Source organism: Colobus angolensis, unplaced genomic scaffold, assembly GCF_000951035.1.
Source record: "Colobus angolensis palliatus isolate OR3802 unplaced genomic scaffold, Cang.pa_1.0 Scaffold75, whole genome shotgun sequence".
Classification (NCBI taxonomy): Eukaryota; Metazoa; Chordata; class Mammalia; order Primates; family Cercopithecidae; genus Colobus; species Colobus angolensis.
The window spans coordinates 5334115-5351784 of NW_012121265.1; the positions used below are offsets into that span (position 1 = coordinate 5334115).

The window sequence follows — 17670 nt, forward strand, 5'->3', positions numbered from 1 at the left end:
GGCGAACCGCCACTCCCCGGGGCGCCAGCGACACAAACCCTCTTAGCCCCCAGCTTTGGGGAAGGGCGCCGTCCCCGAGGAAGGGGAGGTGCCGGGAGGGGCCCCCACCCCGACGCCAGCCCCTCACCTTCCGGAAACTCGGGTACTAACAAGTCCTGCTCCCAGCCGTCCACCTTCTGCAGATACTGGTAGACCAGGCTGTCCTTCTCCTGCTGGGTAACGGCGTCGAGCAGGGCGTACTCTAGCGAGGTCTGCGCGGGGAGCAGGCCGGAGAGGCTGCGGCCACGGGATCCGGGCGCCGCCATGTTTCCGCCGGGCTCCCGAAGCGGCCGCCGGGCTCGCGGGAGAGTCTCGCTGGGAGAGACGAAACGTTCACTGTCCTGTGGTTTCCAAACGGCGCATTCACTTCACCCTCCACTAGCCCCACTCCACGCCAATGACACTTTTTTCTTTTTAAAGCATACGTCCAAGTTCCAAAAGTCCAAATCGGCGCACTTCCCGGGCACGCAATTAAACCGCCGTCCCGACCCACCCCGCCCCTTCTCGGTCCCCACGCCGCAGCCGAGCCTGGACATTGAGAGCGCCTGATTCAACATGGAATGAGGCCTCAGGAAGACCGTCCCAGAGGCGCAAAGGGAACCATCCCCCACCCTCCACATTGGGAATTAGCAGGCTTTCGAACAAAAATAAAATACAATAAATCCGTAGGACTTAAAAGGGCAACCTATTTTTTAAAATTATTTTTAAAGTCTCTCTCTTTGACCAGCATCCGCCGATTCGACACGGCGCTGACAGCGGGAAGTTGTTCCCGCCAAGACACTAAAGGTAAAGGGGGTAGGGATAACCTCCAGAGAGAAGGCTTTGTAAGCTGGGAGTGACTGGCGCGAGTGGCATTCACTTACAAATACAGCGGTTTGTCATCTGGGAGTGCTGAAAGTGCGGGTGCGAACAGATTTTTAGGTGGGGGTGCGGAGGGGAGCGGATGCAGCTGGAGCGGCTCCCTTGGGGCGCCGAGTGGCAGGTGGGCGGCGGCGAGGGTCCTTGAGGGCGGACCTAAGAGTCTTCAAAAGGGGAGGACTCTGAGGGCTTTTTTTGGAGCTGGCTGTGCTTTCTGGAGAGGGTTAAGGCCCCGCTTCCTGGCCTTGCAGCCTCTAATGCCAAAAGATAAGGGAGAGGCTGGCATGTGACCCCGTTTTGAAGTGGCCAGAGGGCTGGCCACCTTCGGAACCATGGGTGCAATACGGAGTCAGACCTCAATACAAGCCCACCCTTTCACATATTTTAACTCTTTTTTCACATATCTGAACTTTTCTTGTTCACTGTGCAGGGATTCATTGCTGCTGGAGGAAGATCATGGACTGTCCCGGGAAACTGAAGTGGTTGAGTATCCACTAGTCGTGGATAATGGCAGTGACTTCGCAGTTTTTTGCGAATTACACATCTCTTTGATTATGTTGTGACTAGTTTTGTTGGCAAACTGAGATAGCCATTTAGTGTTTGGGATACCTGTTGATCCACTTGTGTCCAGGGAGTGTGGTTGGATTTATGAATTATTTGGACGGTTGTCCACTTGAGAGAAAGAATGACAGTAGCTTCATAACAATGTTACAAAGCTCGTTCTAAAATTAAGCTGTTGAACCTATATTTCCCATTAGTGCTTAATTTTCGAAGTATTATTCTTATTTTTATGAATCAAGTCCTGGAAAAGAACAAGATATTTGAACGAAATAGCACCCATAATGGAGAACTTCACAGTTGCTGCTCCTGTGATAAGTTTATCTTAGTTTTATTGTGGTATGTATGGAACAGCAGGTGTTGTCAGATACAAGGTTTGTAGCTTGCCAATATGTGCATTACCAACACTCCAGATACCCATTGAGTTGGTGGGGGTTTTGTTACCTTTGTTTTCTCAGCAAAATAATTCTATAACTTTTTGTGACAACAAATGGACTCTCAATTTACTTAAGATTAATACTTCTTGAATGATAAAATCATTTTGCCATGTTAGAAGACATTTCCGAAGAAGACATTTGGGAATACAAATCTAAAAGAAAACCAAAACGAGTTGATCCAGATAATGGCTCTAAAAATATTCTAAAATCTGTTGGAAACGGAACAGACGGAAAATACCAGTCAAAACGGAATAGAAACAGAAAAAGAGCCGCAGAAGCTAAAGAGGTGAAGGACCATGAAATGCCCCTTGAAAATGCAGATTGTCAGACTTCTGTAGCTTCTAGTCAGAATTCAAGTTGTGGAGATGATATTCAGCACACCCAAGACAAGGAGACTACTCCAGGAAAGCTCTGTAGAACTTACAAAAGCCAACACGTGTCCCCAAAGATACGTCCAGTTTATGATGGATACTGTCCAAATTGCCAGATGCCTTTTTCCTCATTGATAGGGCAGACACCTCGATGGCATGTTTTTGAATGTTTGGATTCTCCACCACGCTCTGAAACAGGTAAGACTGCAGAGAAGGTAGCAGTTTCTAAATAATCTAAAAAGTCTTCGTTAGGTCAGACATACCAATTCAGTGAAACAAGGAAGGCAAGCAGTAAACTAAAAGAGAGGTGGGACACTGGGAGACACCATACTTGTCAACGGTATAATAGTAAAGAAAATGGCAGACTAGAAAACACTTCAAATACGTTGTGTTATTTCATAAAAGTTCCTAAGTATCTGGATTATTTTCCATAAATGTTAATTGAATCCTTACTATGCTGAGTACTTTCACACTGTTTACTCACCCGACTTTTACAACCACCATATAAGGTAGGTAGTATTGACATTTTATAGACGAAAGTTCTTAGAAGTCAAGTAACTTGCCCAGTTGGTTATTTTTATGGAACTTCTTAGAAAACTATAAATAGGCTGGGCACCGTGGCTCATGCCAGTAATCCCAGTACTTTGGGAGGTCGAGGCAGGCGCATCACTTGAGCCTAGGAGTTCAAGACCAGCCTGTGCAACATGGTGAAACCCCGTCTTTACCAAAAAAAATACCAGAAATTAGCCAGGTGTGGTGGGCTACTTGGAAGGCTGAGATGGGAGGATCACCTGAGCCCAGGAGGTGGAGGCTATGGGGTGCTGTGATCATGCCACTGCACTCCAGCCTGGCAGGGGCGACAGAGTGAGACCTTGTCTGAAAAAAAAAAAAAGGATGGATATAGTATGGTTTCTAAATATGGTTATGTTTTAGTCATCATGCTAATGTATATAGGAAGAGGAACTGTGAGGGAGTCTTAGGTGATTAAGATTCTAACAATAAATGTGTCAAATGATAATAAAAGTATGCTGTTTTTTATCTTTTAAAATATGTAATAGGTATTTAACGTAGAAAATCCTACTTGGAATATATATGGACAACGGGTTGTTGTGATTATTTTTATATTTTAAAATCATTTATATTCCATATATAGTTTCATCTTAAAAAGTTAAATTCGGTAAAATAAAAAAATACTCAATATGGCTTTCATGTTAGCTATGATTCAGAATAAATTTTATTGTTAACCTGTAGTTATTTTAAAGTACGCATGAATACACACACAAAAAAAACCTCTTCTTTAAATTTGGCATTAGCCTTTCCCATAAAAGGATAGCAAGTGAAAACCTCATAAATTTGCTAGTAATTTGCTTTCATGTAACTTGAAAATCAAGAATGGAAATTGGAGTCCATGGTTGAAGACCTTAGGGTGAAATGTCTCATGGATGAAGCCATCTCAAAAAAATTTTCTTTCAGTTTTTCACTAAACTCCTGTGAATAGACTCTCAGATGGCTCTCTTGAATTAAATTCCATTCTATAACAAATGCTTTTAAGAGACATTTTTAAGTTAGGTTGTAAGCTATGATGTTTTCTAATTTAATATAAGAAATATAACATCTTTTTTGAGGGGAGGGAGGTGTCATTTTTTGATATACCTGGAAATTAACATATACAGGGATATGCCAAGATGGCTTATAGAAAGTTTCTCAATCATGGTAGTATGACAGGGAATAGTTTCCAAATTAGTAAAGCCTTATAATTAACCAATTTCTCAAATTCTATTCTTAGAATAGAATCTAAAACTTGTTCAGCGTATCAACAGTTATAACTACTCTTATTAAAATTGTTACTTTTTATTGTATACAATGTGAATGTTAAATAATGGAACCCAATTTATACTGCTAATGTTGTCAAAGCTTAGTATATTCTTTGATCCTGTAATTTTTTTTCTTTATTAAAATTTCAGAGTGTCCTGAGGGTCTTCTGTGTACCTCAACCATTCCTTTTCATTACAAGAGATACACTCACTTCATGCTAGCTCAAAGCAGGGCTGGTGATCATCCTTTTAGCAGCCCATCACCTGCATCAGGTGGCAGTTTCAGTGAGACCAAGTCAGGTGTTCTTTGTAGCCTTGAGGAAAGATGGTCTTCGTATCAGAGCCAAACCGATAACTCGGTTTCAAGTGATCCCTTACTGATGACACAGTATTTAAAAAAGTCTCCATCTCCAACCAAAGCCAGTGAAAAGATTTCTGCTAATATCCAAACGTCCCAACAAGCTCTACAATTTACAGAATTTGTTGAGAATGACAAACTGGTAGGAGTTGCTTTGCGTCTTGCAAACAACTCAGAACACATAAATTTGCCATTGCCAGATAATGACTTTAGCGACTATGGAATCTCCTATTCTCCACTTCAAAGTGATGAAGACACTCATGATATCGATGAAAAACTGGATGATTCACAACAACAACTATTTTTTACTGAAAGCTCTAAAGATGGCAGCCTCGAAGAAGATGACAGCTGTGCTTTTTTTCAAAAACGACATGGTCTCTTACTGAAGGACCAGGATGAGAGCTGCCACGAAGTGAACAGCTTCTTAACTCAGGATAAGTATCATGAAGGACTGTATAGATACAATAGTCTAAATGATTTGTCTCAACCTATTTCCCAGAATAATGAGAGTACTTTGCCTTACGATCTGGCATGTACTGGTGGTGATTTTGTGTTGTTTCCACCTGCATGGGCAGGGCAGCTTGCTGCTTCTGTTCATCAGGTAGCTAAAGCAAAACAAGATGAGCCAGAATTTCACTCAGCTCAATCAAATAAACAGAAACAGGTAATTGAAGAATCAGCTGTTTACAATCAGGTTTCTCTTCCGTTAGTTAAGAGTTCAATGTTGAAACCTTTTGAAAGTCAGGGAGAAGGATATCTTTCTTCCCAACCAACCCAAAGTAAAATTAGAAAATTATCAAGTGAGAACTTGAATGCTAAGAATAATACTAACTCAGCATGTTTCTGCAGAAAGGCATTAGATGGTGTGCCCGTTGGTAAAGCTACAATTTTAAATACAGAAAACTTTTCTAGTACACCTGCTCCTAAGTATTTGAAAATATTGCCTTCTGGTCTTGAGTGTAATGCAAGACATCCTTCTACCAAGGTAATGAAGCAAATGGATATAGGTGTGTATTTTGGACTACCTCCCAAAAGAAAAGAAGAAAAATTGCTAGGGGAAAGTGCACTAGAAGGGATAAACTTCAATCCAGTTCCAAGTCCTAATAATAAGAGGTCCTCGCAGTGCAAGAGGAAGGCAGAAAAATCTTTAAGTGATTTAGAATTTGATGCAAGTAATTTAAATGAGAGTCAGCTTTCTGTGGAACTTTCTAGTGCAAGGTCACAGCGTCAAAAAAAGAGACGTAAAAAGTCAAATTCACTGCAGGAAGGAGTGTATCAGAAGAGATCAGATCACCTTATTAATACTGAATCTGAAGCAGTCAATTTAAGTAAAGTCAAAGTGTTCACAAAATCAGCTCATGGTGGGCTGCAAAGGGGGAACAAGAAAATCCCAGAGTCATCTAATGTAGGAGGATCAAGAAAAAAGACATGTCCATTCTATAAGAAAATACCTGGTAAGTTGAAATATCAGTACGCAATATATCAACAAAGACAACATTTTTGAACTTTGTGTTTATTGCCTGTTGTGTGTGTGTGTATGAAACAATTTTTTGTATGTGTTTCCTTTGCTTTTGTGATACTTCATGAGCCTCTAACGTAGATCTGGTTTTTGCCTATTTTATTTTTTTTTGCTCCATTCAGTTCATCAAGTTTCTATTAAACATATCTTCTATGTAAGTGACTATACTAGTTAGGTAGATATTACAGGCTATAGAAAGATTAGTAAGAGAGGAGTAGGGATTCAGCTTAATACAAAAGGAGGAAAGGCATCTCTATAAATAACTATAATAAAAAGCAGCCTCTAAATGCTTGTGAGAAATACAAAGTACTAAATAGTTTCAAAGATGGGAAATATCACAGGTTTTACCTATCATGGTAAATGCCAAAAATTTAAAAACCGTATTAGAACTTAGTTTCTCTGCCCTTTCATATACTTGGTTGCTGCAAGATTTTTAAAGTGCTTTATTGATGTTCTAGATCTATAATTTGTTCAATATAGCATTTATATATAGAATAGCAGTTATATACTTCGTAACACAAGTGGTGTTTTTAATAATTATTTTGATTAATTTTCTGTACTTTATTTTATTTATTTATTTAGAGACGGAGTCTCGCTCTGTCACCCAGGCTGGAGTGCAGTGGCGTGATCTCAGCTCACTGCAAGCTCTACCTTCCGAGTTCACGCCATTCTCCTGCCTCAGCCTCCCAGGTAACTGGGATTACAGGCACCCACCACCAGGCCCAGCTAATTTTTTTTTGTATTTTTAGTAGAGACAGGGTTTCACCATGCTAGCCAGGATGGTCTCAATCTCCTGACTTTGTGATCCACCTGCCTCCGCCTCCCAAAGTGCTGGGATTACGAGCGTGAGCCACCGAGCCCGGCCAATTTTCTGTACTTTAAATGATCCTAAAACCATGTGTTGATAAGCCTCAGTAGAATTGAGAAGTTATGCTTATTTATTTGCACATCGCCAGTCAGTACACTTAATTATTTCTTGCATGAACACATTTTACAATAGTATTTCTCAACCTCTTCTTCGTCACTGCTCCTCTAAGGAACCTTTTTAGACATTTTTTTTCTTGTTTCCCACCCCTCTTCTCCAGTTTGACTGTGCAGCGAAATTCAAAGATGATAGATACGTCGTTTGTGTCATATGTGAGATTATGTTGGCCCTCAAGCATTTTGGCTTCCTTAGATCAATACTGCCCCCATTGAGAATTCATGTTTTAAAAGAAAGTTAGCATTCTCCTTTTGCTGTTTTGCAGAAGTCAAGTGCTAAGTATTATGAAAGTATTAGTTAAAACGAAGAAGTAATTGGTTTGTAACCTAGAATTTTAAAAAATTCTTTGGTGCAGTTATTCACAAATAAAGTTCTCTATACCGAGATACCTGGTGGAAACTTTTAAGACAGTCTCATCTTTAGTGTTACCTTTTGCTAAATTTATGTGGTATAAGTTTTTAAATATAGTTAAATTGGAAATAAGAGGTAAAGAGTATAGAGGGTTCATTCAGTATTTATCATCAAATTGAGTGTCTTTGTTAGCTCTTGCTCAGCCTGCTGTGTCGGTATTTTTATTGCAGGAACTGGCTTTACAGTTGATGCCTTTCAGTATGGCATGGTTGAAGGTTGCACAGCCTATTTCCTCACACATTTTCATTCTGATCATTATGCTGGGTTGTCTAAACACTTCACATTTCCAGTTTATTGTAGTGAGGTAAGTTTTAGTATTCTAACTTTTGGCTTTGTAGAATGCTGTGAATTTCTAAGCAATTTCGTTAAAAAAGAATAATTAAAACAGTCAGATCTTTCATTCTACTAGAAAAAAATATGAGAAAACATATTCCACATAAAAGTTCTAAACTTAAACGAGTTAACATCGAGTTTCAGTTTTTAGAAAACCGTATGTTTTATTACATGGAAACAAAAGATAAACTATTTCACGAAGTACTAAAAACAAGAAGTTGCATTCAGTAAACATTCACTGAAAGCCTAAATGGATTCTAGGCAAAATACAGTCAGCCTGCTGTATCTGTGAGTGCCCTATCCATGGAATCAGCCAACTGCAACCGAAAAGATTCAAAAATAAAAACTAATACAACAATGAAAAGTAATGCAAATTTAAAAATATAGTAAAACAACTATTTACATGGAATTTACATTGTATTAGGTGTTATAATTAATCTAAAGATGATTTAAAGAGGGTATGCATAGGTTATATGCAAATACTGTGCTATTTTGTGTAAAGGACTTGAGCATCCTGAGATTTTGGTGTCCTCCGGGGGTCCTGGAACCAGTCCTCTGCAGATACTGAGGGACATGACTGTATCGAGCTTCAAGGAGCTTATAACCTCCAGAGGAAACATTCATAAATAATGCCACATTGGGATTGGTATTATAATAGAAAAATGAATGGAGTACCTAGGAGTAGGGAGAAGAGAGTGCTTTACCCTGTCCTGGGCTAAGGTTAGACACAGTTTTGAAAGATACCTTGAACTAATTATTAAAAAGTGAACACTTTAATGCTCATTACTAAAGGCTTGAACTAGGATTTGATTTAATCCTCACAGCATTCTTGAAGCGTGCTTTAAGAATTCTTTTTATTAATGAAACACCTGAGGTTTGGAGAAGTGAAGTGACATGCCCCAGGTCACAGAGATACTAATGGCAGAGTCTGAACTTGTATGCAAATCTGTCTGATTCCAGGACCAGGCAGAGGAAAGAGCATTCTAGGTAGAGAATAAAGTTTATGTAAAGGCACAGGCACCTGAGAAATATGCCCATTCCAGGCACTTCAGATAATTCAAAATGGCTAGAACGCAAGGTAGGGAATAACAGGAGACAAACTCACAGGAATGGGCTGGAACCAGATCACTCAGGCTTTTGTATGTCATAGTGAGGGTGGACTCTTCACAGATGAGGTGAAGTCAGTGACGATGTTCAAGAAGAGTAGTGGCACAGCCATTATAGGAAATTCTTCCTGGCGTTGTGGAGTGTTTACTTAAATATGAGCAGGAAAAGGGATGTTATTAAGATGCTATGGTTCTAAATTAGATATGAAATAAAATACTTATTTAGTGTTTTACTGTATCAGCAATAAGCACGTCCTGTTTTGCAGATAACTGGCAATTTGCTGAAGAACAAGCTTCATGTGCAAGAACAATATATTCATCCATTACCACTGGACACTGAATGTGTCGTGAATGATGTCAAAGTTGTTTTGCTTGATGCCAATCAGTAAGTATTAAAGTCATCTTAATAGCACATTTTTTTAAATGTTCAAAAGGACAACACATTGGCATGATTATTTAATAACTTTTTTCATTATAATTAATATGCTTGATATTTCTTAAAACTTGAGTAAGATATTTCTCCTTTTGAAAAATGTGCCCAGGCCGGGCGCGGTGGCTCAAGCCTGTAATCCCAGCACTTTGGGAGGCCAAGACGGGCGGATCACGAGGTCAGGAGATCGAGACCATCCTGGCTAACACGGTGAAACCCCGTCTCTACTAAAAAATACAAAAAACTAGCCGGGCGAGGTGGCGGCGCCTGTAGTCCCAGCTACCCGGGAGGCTGAGGCAGGAGAATGGCGTGAACCCGGGAGGCGGAGCTTGCAGTGAGCTGAGATCTGGCCACAGCACTCCAGCCTGGGTGACAGAGCGAGACTCCGTCTCAAAAAAAAAAAAAAAAAAGAAAAATGTGCCCAATTATAGAATCAAAGATTAAAATTAAAGGGATCCTCTAAATGTTATCTAACCCATTTTTTAATCTGGTTTAAATTACTACACTTGACATCTGAGATTCCATCTTATTTTTTAAAATACCTTAACATATTGTTGCTGCTGTTCTTTGCAAAATAACATTTTGCCATTTTCTTTAGTATCATATATATAAATTAACAGCTTGTACTCCATTCGGATACTAGAGGGTCAGTTTTATCTCCTCCTACCCCTCTTTAAGAAATCATTCAGGCTTCAGATATTAAAGATTTTGAAGATTTTTTTTTCTTGGAAATAGCCTCCATTTTTCCCTCTTTTTTTTCTTTTAATATAAAGTACTATCAGCATTCATGTTGTCAAAACACATTCATGTTATCAACTCTGCCGCTTTCTACTTTCCATAGAATGTTAGCCCTCTGTACCATAGAGGTCATAGATGAAGAGAAAGAAGACTAAATATAGGTTTCCTAAAATCCAGGCCAAGCTATTACATTAGGTTGCCTTTAAGTTTTTGTCTGCTAATTTTGCTGTCTTTTTTTTTTTTTTTTAATTGCCAGTTTGAGTTCTGATTTTTTTTTTTTTTTTTTTTTGAGACGGAGTTTTGCTCTTTTTGCCCAGTTTGGAGTACAATGACACAGTCTCAGCTCGCTGCAACCTCTGCCTCCCAGGTTCAAGCGATTCTCCTGCCTCAGCCTCCCAAGTAGCTGGGATTACAGACGCACACCACCACACCCAGCTAATTTTTGTATTTTTAGTAGAGACGGGGTTTTGCTGTGTTGGCCAGGCTGGTTTCGAATTCCTAACCTCAGGTGATCCGCCCACTTCAGCCTCCCAAAATGCTGGGATTACAGGCATAAGCCACCATGGGCGGGCAAGTTCTGATTTTTAATTTCAACTTTATGGGGTTTTCACCATAGATCACAAAGTTAGCATCAAGCTAGTATCACATAGTTCGATGTCTCAGGCATACAAAACAGTCTTACCAGGCATAATATTCCTAGGGTTCAGAGTTCATTTCCCAGGAGCCAGCCAAGGGCCAATCCTAAAGACATGCTGTTCTTGGGAATGTGTGGAGGTTGAGCAACCTGGGTCTGCCTTTCCTGCACACCAGTTCTTTTTATGATGTAAATTTCCTTGAGTTGAAGTGTGCATTTCCTCTGTAGTGCAATGCTATGTCGTTGTGGTCAGCTAATAAAGTGTGCTAACTTGGTGATAATTGAAATAGATACTGTTCCTTTAGGTGCTTGCCTGTGTTAAGAACACTCTTTTGAAATTTGTGTTCAGCTGTCCAGGTGCTGTCATGATCCTCTTTTATCTTCCCAATGGTACTGTCATATTACACACGGGAGACTTCAGGGCAGATCCCAGCATGGAACATTCTCTTCTTGCAGACCGGAAAGTCCATATGCTGTACTTAGATACCACGTAAGAGAGGCTTTTTTTGTGTGCTTCGTTTTCCCACTGACAGCCTTTGCTCTCTGTATTATGGTTATCAAAATGACGGCTTATTGCCAATTATTATTTTAAGGCTCTTTATCAGAGGGATGCTGTTTGAAAAATCTATATATACTTGCTTAAGGGCAAATTTGAGATTGCATGTGTTAACTGACTACAGCTCTTTTTTTTTTGTGGTTTATTTTTGAAAACATGTTATATGAGAATCCTGTTAAACAAGGAAGAAAAACTTAGGAGCAAACTTTAGGAAGACACCCTTTTAAGAGTAACTGCGTAGCTATTAATTGTGAAGAGAAGACAGAGGCCAAAATGTGATTCTGTTTTTGGGTATCCAAAGTTACTGTTGTTCTTTTCTTAAAAAGATAATTTATAAGTGACAGTTTTGAATTCCTGAGTACTATAAATATAATGGCATAAGCCATTACATTTTAACTGTGTATGTATTTCTCCCTAACTTTATTAAGTAAATAAAAATTGTATATATTTCTGGTATATGATGTGATTTTATATATTAAAATATCTCATCAACTTGTTAGAAATTATCTTAACCATTTCAACCTGTTTCAAGAAGTACATTTGGATGCGATATTTTTGTAAAAGATGGTCTTTCTGCATCCAGTTTTCTCACATTGTAACTGATTTTTCCACTCTTCTATATGAGTTTTAAGCACTAGATAAATTAAGAAAATAAGTTTTTTTTTTAAAAAAAAGAACCTTTTTTGTTACCTAGTTCTATTCTGATACGATTCTGAATTTCCTCATGGGTTTTTAATGAGGAAGTTTTTCTTCCTCTTCTCTAATGGTTGACTAGCAAAAACAATTCCAAAAACTGGGAAAAATGTTTGTTTTTTGTGGCTTATTACATTTTTAGTGAAAAAGTGCTTACTTTTCATCTCAAATATAGATAGGTAGATAGTAGCTTAGAGTTAATTTTTCGCTGAGTTATACTGTATGGAGATAGACCCAACTGGATCTGTTGTATTTGTGTGTGTGTGTGTGTGTGTACACATATATGTATATATACACATAGTATATATATTCTGTGTCTGTAAAGAATGATATTAGTATCAACCATGTCAATATTAACTGATTTAAAACTGTTTCACTAAATTCATGTTTAGTTTCATTACTTTAATCATTTTTTATTAAGTCAATCTTTAGTCCAGATATAATCCTTATCAATATGATTTTTTGATAGTGTTTGGAGTTAAATAAAAGATACTGAGTTTTATAATTTATAACTAAAATAGCTGGCTTGCTAGAAATATTCTTGGGGAAAAAAGTCTTCAAAAAGACAATTTTTTGAGAGTGATAAAAGAAATATAATGAAAAAGATGTATTGAAAACTTACAATTTGATCATAAGTTAGTAGTAACTGGTAAATAATTCTAACTACAGGCAGTGAGATAACTTGTGGTGTTAATATATTATACTGCTGTTGTATATAAGTTGCTAACGCTTGTTTTCTAAAATAGCATCCAGCTTAAGGTGATGGCTTTTTTATTGTTCTTTTAGTAAGTACCATGTTTCCATATTACAGATATTGTAGCCCAGAATACACCTTTCCATCTCAGCAAGAGGTTATCCAGTTTGCCATCAATACTGCCTTTGAGGCTCTAACTCTAAACCCACATGCTCTTGTTGTCTGTGGCACTTACTCTATTGGAAAAGAGAAAGTCTTCCTAGGTGAGTGATAGGTGTATCTAATTTACATTAATATATTATAAAGATTCTTTTTGCATAAAACCCTTTAAGTTTCTACTCTTGCGTTTGATAATTATTTCCTGTAATGATTCAATATTACCTTTGAAGTTGAAGGAAAATTTGATAGTTTGAAACATTTAATCTTTGAAAGGTTTGACTTTCGGGAAACATTTGATAAGTGTGTTTAATTTAGGCTTTCTAGATATAAGAAATTTATAGAGCAACTGCCCATGCTACATTATTATTTAGTAAACTTTGAAAGATGAGTAATGCATAGTTGTATTGCTGCATTCTTTGAGGATAATAATTATGTTAGCAATGAGTTTTAATTTTTGTTTCTAAATGATTTCTGGATGTATAACTTAGTTTGTCCAGGTAGTATTGTACTAATTTGCAAAATACTTTCTATTTCTTCTTAAGTATGGCCACATTATATCAAACATTAAAGATGATAAAGCCGAGGCTTTTAACTTCTTCAAATTTAGTTCCGTCCCTTCCTCTATCCACTTTCTATACACTTTTGCAGTTTTTAAATAGTAAATAGTAAGCCTTTAAAAATAAATTATTTGGTTTTCTCACAATTTATTCCACACAGTAAACTAACAAAATGATTCTGTCTTTTTGAGATATCATGGTAAAAGTGTGAATGTTTTTAATTTCCTTTTATTTGGTAAATTCTTACCTTAAAATTTGCTTAAGCTGTAACTATTTTTTTCACAAGCTGTACGTTTACTATTTTTAATCTTTTCTTTTGCCCATAGCCATTGCTGATGTTTTAGGTTCAAAAGTGGGCATGACCCAGGAAAAATATAAAACTCTACAGTGCCTCAATATACCAGAAATTAATTCACTCATCACTACCGACATGTGCAGTTCATTGGTTCACCTTCTCCCAATGATGCAAATTAATTTTAAGGTAAGCATTCAAGAGATATGTCTTTTAGGGTGAACTAAAAAAGGTAATCTTATGATTTTAAACTACATTTAACTTAGAGGAATTCAATTATAATAGAATATTTTCACATTTGTTATTGTGTTTATGAAATAAAAAGAATGAATGAAAGGTGAGGCAATGGAGACAGGAAGACTAGAGCATGGCGTGAAGAGGGGCTGGATACTTTGATGGCCAAAGGGAGGAGGGTTGCTTGTTTGTTGGCCATCAGAGATGGGGATTTTTATGTTGTGAGGGACAGAGAGAATCTAAGATAAGAGAATAATTGATGAGCAAGATTATTCAGAAGAATAATTCTGAGCAAGACCTGAAAAATAGGTAATGAGGTGCATCCACTTTGAACAGAAAGAGGGCCACCTCTTCCTCTCTGACAGTTCTCTCACAGCCTACCACCCTACAGACTGTGCGTTCTGATGCTTATGGCCTTCTTGTAGAGAGCATATATTTACAAATCCCAACTTAAACAAGATTTAGGTTTTCACTACTACTCAAGTGTATTTTTTTTTTTTTTTTTTTTGAGCAGTCTCACCCTATTGCCCAGGCTGGAGTGCAGTAGTGCAGCCTTGGCTCACTGCAACCTCTGCCTCCCAAGTTCAAGCGATTGTCATGCCTCAGCCTCCTAAGTGGCCGGAATTACAGGCATGTGCCACTATGCCCAGTTAATTTTTGTATTTTTAGTAGAGATGGGGTTTTGCCATGTTGGCCAGGCTGATCTCAAACTCTTGAGCTCAAGTGATCCGCCTGCCTCAGCCTCCCAATGTGCTCGTATTACAGGTATGAGCCACCACGTCTGGCGTAAGCATAACTTTTTAGTACAGGAATTCAAGTTGGTTTTAATAACTCAGAAATGTTGATTCTGAATGATTTTTTGAGGCTAGTGTCCTTGGAGGAGTGATCTGGAGTCATTAAATCTATATTTTTGATAGTCGTCAAGTCTGTATGTTTCCACATTTAGGATTTTATAATAAAACACAAGTTCTTTGTGAAAAGGTCAATCTGTAAGGCTCCTAGGTGCCGATGGTATAATACATGATGAGAGATAGAAAAAGCTGAGAAAGGGCAGGTGGTTTCCATTAGGAGGTGGGGTTTACTGACCTGCCCACTAGGCTGTAAGCTTGCAGAGAGTGAAATCTGTATCCTCTTTTCCTCCACACTGACCCTAGCAACTATGTAATACCGGAATGGATATTTACTGGTATTGCCTTCAATCATCCCTCCCCTTGCTCCATTAAAGTGACTGGGTATTGATTTTTTGAAGACTTCTTTTTTTTCTTTTAATATTTGTTTATTAAACATTCTAGTAATGATAATGGAAATACATATTTAAAATGTTTTTAAATAGGTGATACATTCACAACGGTAAAAACAAAAATATAAAACGGCATATTGTGAAAAGCTTTTTATCTTCCCCTGTCCCTCATTTACCTACATATTTTTGGAAGATTTCTTTTTTTTTTTTTTTTTTTTTGAGACAGAGTCTCGCTCTGTCGCCCAGGCTGGAGTGCAGTGGCTTGGTCTCGGCTCACTGCAACCTCCGCCTCCCAGGTTCACGCCATTCTCCTGCCTCAGCCTCCCGAGTAGCTGGGAATACAGGCGTCCACCACCACGCCTGGCTAATTTTTTGTATTTTTAGTAGAGACGGGGTTTCACCGTGGTAGCCAGGATGGTCTCCATCTCCTGACCTCGTGATCCGCCTGCCTCGGCCTTCCAGAGTGCTGGGATTACAGGCGTGAGCCACCGCGCCTGGCCTCGGAAGATTTCTTACCTCCAAAACACACATGGAGCAGAAGCTGTTGTTTGTCATTAGAGCCAATTTTTTTTTTTTTACCAGTCAAGAATTGTATTTCATGAGAGATAATTACTTTTTGTGAAAAGGTAATCCTAATACAGTTTTCAAGGTGCCCAGGGTATGCCTGAAAGCCTTTGAAAGGCTATAAATAATACCATTCATGCTATCTAGTTCAACATCCCAAGTTCACGTATGTGCTACATAGGTGACTACCAACTGATTTAAACCTGACTGATTGATTGTGGTAAATTGTTATAACAGTGATGTTATAGATGATTATTTGCATGCTGAAAACATACTTCTAGTAACATTGCAAAAAGTATTTTTCTCCCAAACTGGTTACAAATAAACCAATAGAGAGAGACAAGTCATAAATCAGGGATTTCATATTGACTAAACTATTCTTAATAAATTTCCTCATGAGAATAGTTGAATAGTTCTCAAATTGTGGTTAATGGGCTACTTGTAGCTGCTGGTAGTCTTTTTTTCTGTAGATTTGGCTTATATGATAATATCCGAAGTTTTTGTTTATGGTACAGGTTAATGATGTTTTTGTGGTAACTCTAATTTGTCCCACAAAAATCAAATATTAGTTATCATTTAATTCTTCTGGATGGTTTTGCAGAGACAAATATGAATGGATAGGTTTGATGATGTGTGTTGAAAGTTGGACTCAGTTTATGTATTATATGTATAATTACTCTAAACCTCAGTTTCTTATTTTCTTTCTTTGTGAGGACAAGGGCAGAAGGAATAGTGATTAAACAAATAATATTACATTAGCTAGGTCCTAGACTGAGCAAGGCAAAAACTTGCAAATTTGCAGAGCCAAGAATATTGAAATGGAAATTTAGTTACGTATCAATAACTAACTTTTTTGGTGTGCATAGTAATTGGTAAGAAATATGGTTGTCTTATGGTAGGTATTTTTATATTCACTTCTAATTAATAAAAGGCTCTTATTTGATACAAAAGAGAGATCAAAGGATTGTTACCAGTTCATCAACAAAATGAATTTTATTATTCATTCTAAGTCTTTGAAACTATGGGTTTTAGTCTCTAGACCAAAACTATTAGATTTTTTTGTATCCCTCATGCCATTATTATTTGTAACTGGATTTCTCTTATCTTTCAAAGACTGAACTTCGGTCATTGATTTTCTAAGAGTTTTATCAAATGTCATCATTTATGATTACTTTAGGGAAGTTTTATTTTACTCACGACTTATAAGGGGAGCATATTACTTCCAACAATAGTGGTATGAAAAGTTTTAAAATAAATCTAGTTCATGTTTAAAGGGTAAAAGTCTTAAACACCTGAAAAGAATGCTATTAAGCAGCTGTAAAATGTATCTCTGTGTTGAGTATAATGCCATTCACATAAAATTATTTCTATCCACCTAGCTATCCCCTTTTGGTGTATATGCATGGAGATATGTTTGCATTGGTGTTTACCATTGTTGATACCATTGTTGATATTATCTCTGTGGAGTAAGATTTGGAGAGTAGTTTTGTTTTTGTTTTTGGTAGCTATCGGAATTGTAATTTGTTTATACCTATTTGCTTGTGTTTAAAGTTGTCTTGTTATACTTTTTTTTTCCAGACGGTACTTGTTTAACTTCAGATAAATAAAGGAGAAAATATTTTGTATATTTTTTCAGTGATTATTTTTTAGAAGCATGGCACTAGGTTGTTGAAGCTAATGCTTAAAAAGTGAAAACTCCCCACACCTGCACCAGTGTAACATCTTTAATCAGTCTGTTTTATTCCACATAACCTGTCTTCATTGACCTCAATGTGCTATTTTTATTTAATAGGGCTTACAGAATCATTTGAAGAAGTATGGTGGGAAATACAATCAGATTTTGGCGTTTCGACCTACAGGATGGACACACTCTAACAAGTTCACTAGAATAGCAGATATTATTCCCCAGACCAAAGGAAACATTTCAATATATGGTATAGTTATTAAATTTTCTAACTTTTAATGTTTATAATTACTTTACATTTTTAAAAAAGTAAAGTTCAGGCCGGGTGCGGTGGCTCAAGCCTGTAATCCCAGCACTTTGGGAGGCCGAGACGGGCGGATCACGAGGTCAGGAGATCGAGACCATCCTG

At 37.7% G+C, this 17670-nt stretch overlaps 2 protein-coding genes across 3 annotated transcripts in view; one reads left to right on the forward strand and one right to left on the reverse strand.

Moving 5' to 3' along the window:
* Positions 1 to 690, reverse strand: part of NHLRC2 (NHL repeat containing 2) — a 54883-nt gene extending 54193 nt beyond the window's left edge. The window contains exon 1 of the mRNA XM_011927850.1: positions 128 to 690. Within this exon, the coding sequence (XP_011783240.1) occupies positions 128 to 305 (178 nt within the window). The 5' untranslated portion in view covers positions 306 to 690. The remainder of the gene's footprint in view (positions 1 to 127) is intronic.
* The window catches only part of DCLRE1A (DNA cross-link repair 1A), a 19680-nt gene continuing 2583 nt past the window's right edge, over positions 574 to 17670 (forward strand). Inside the window, exons 1-9 of one of the 2 annotated variants that reach the window (XM_011927849.1) lie at positions 574 to 825; positions 1328 to 2461; positions 4228 to 5889; positions 7518 to 7651; positions 9053 to 9171; positions 10938 to 11078; positions 12649 to 12794; positions 13574 to 13728; positions 17370 to 17511. In XM_011927849.1, the coding sequence (XP_011783239.1) occupies positions 2002 to 2461; positions 4228 to 5889; positions 7518 to 7651; positions 9053 to 9171; positions 10938 to 11078; positions 12649 to 12794; positions 13574 to 13728; positions 17370 to 17511 (2959 nt within the window). In that variant the 5' untranslated portion in view covers positions 574 to 825; positions 1328 to 2001. Of the gene's footprint in view, positions 826 to 906; positions 2462 to 4227; positions 5890 to 7517; positions 7652 to 9052; positions 9172 to 10937; positions 11079 to 12648; positions 12795 to 13573; positions 13729 to 17369; positions 17512 to 17670 lie in introns of those variants that run through there. The other variant, XM_011927847.1, reaches the window with a different exon arrangement.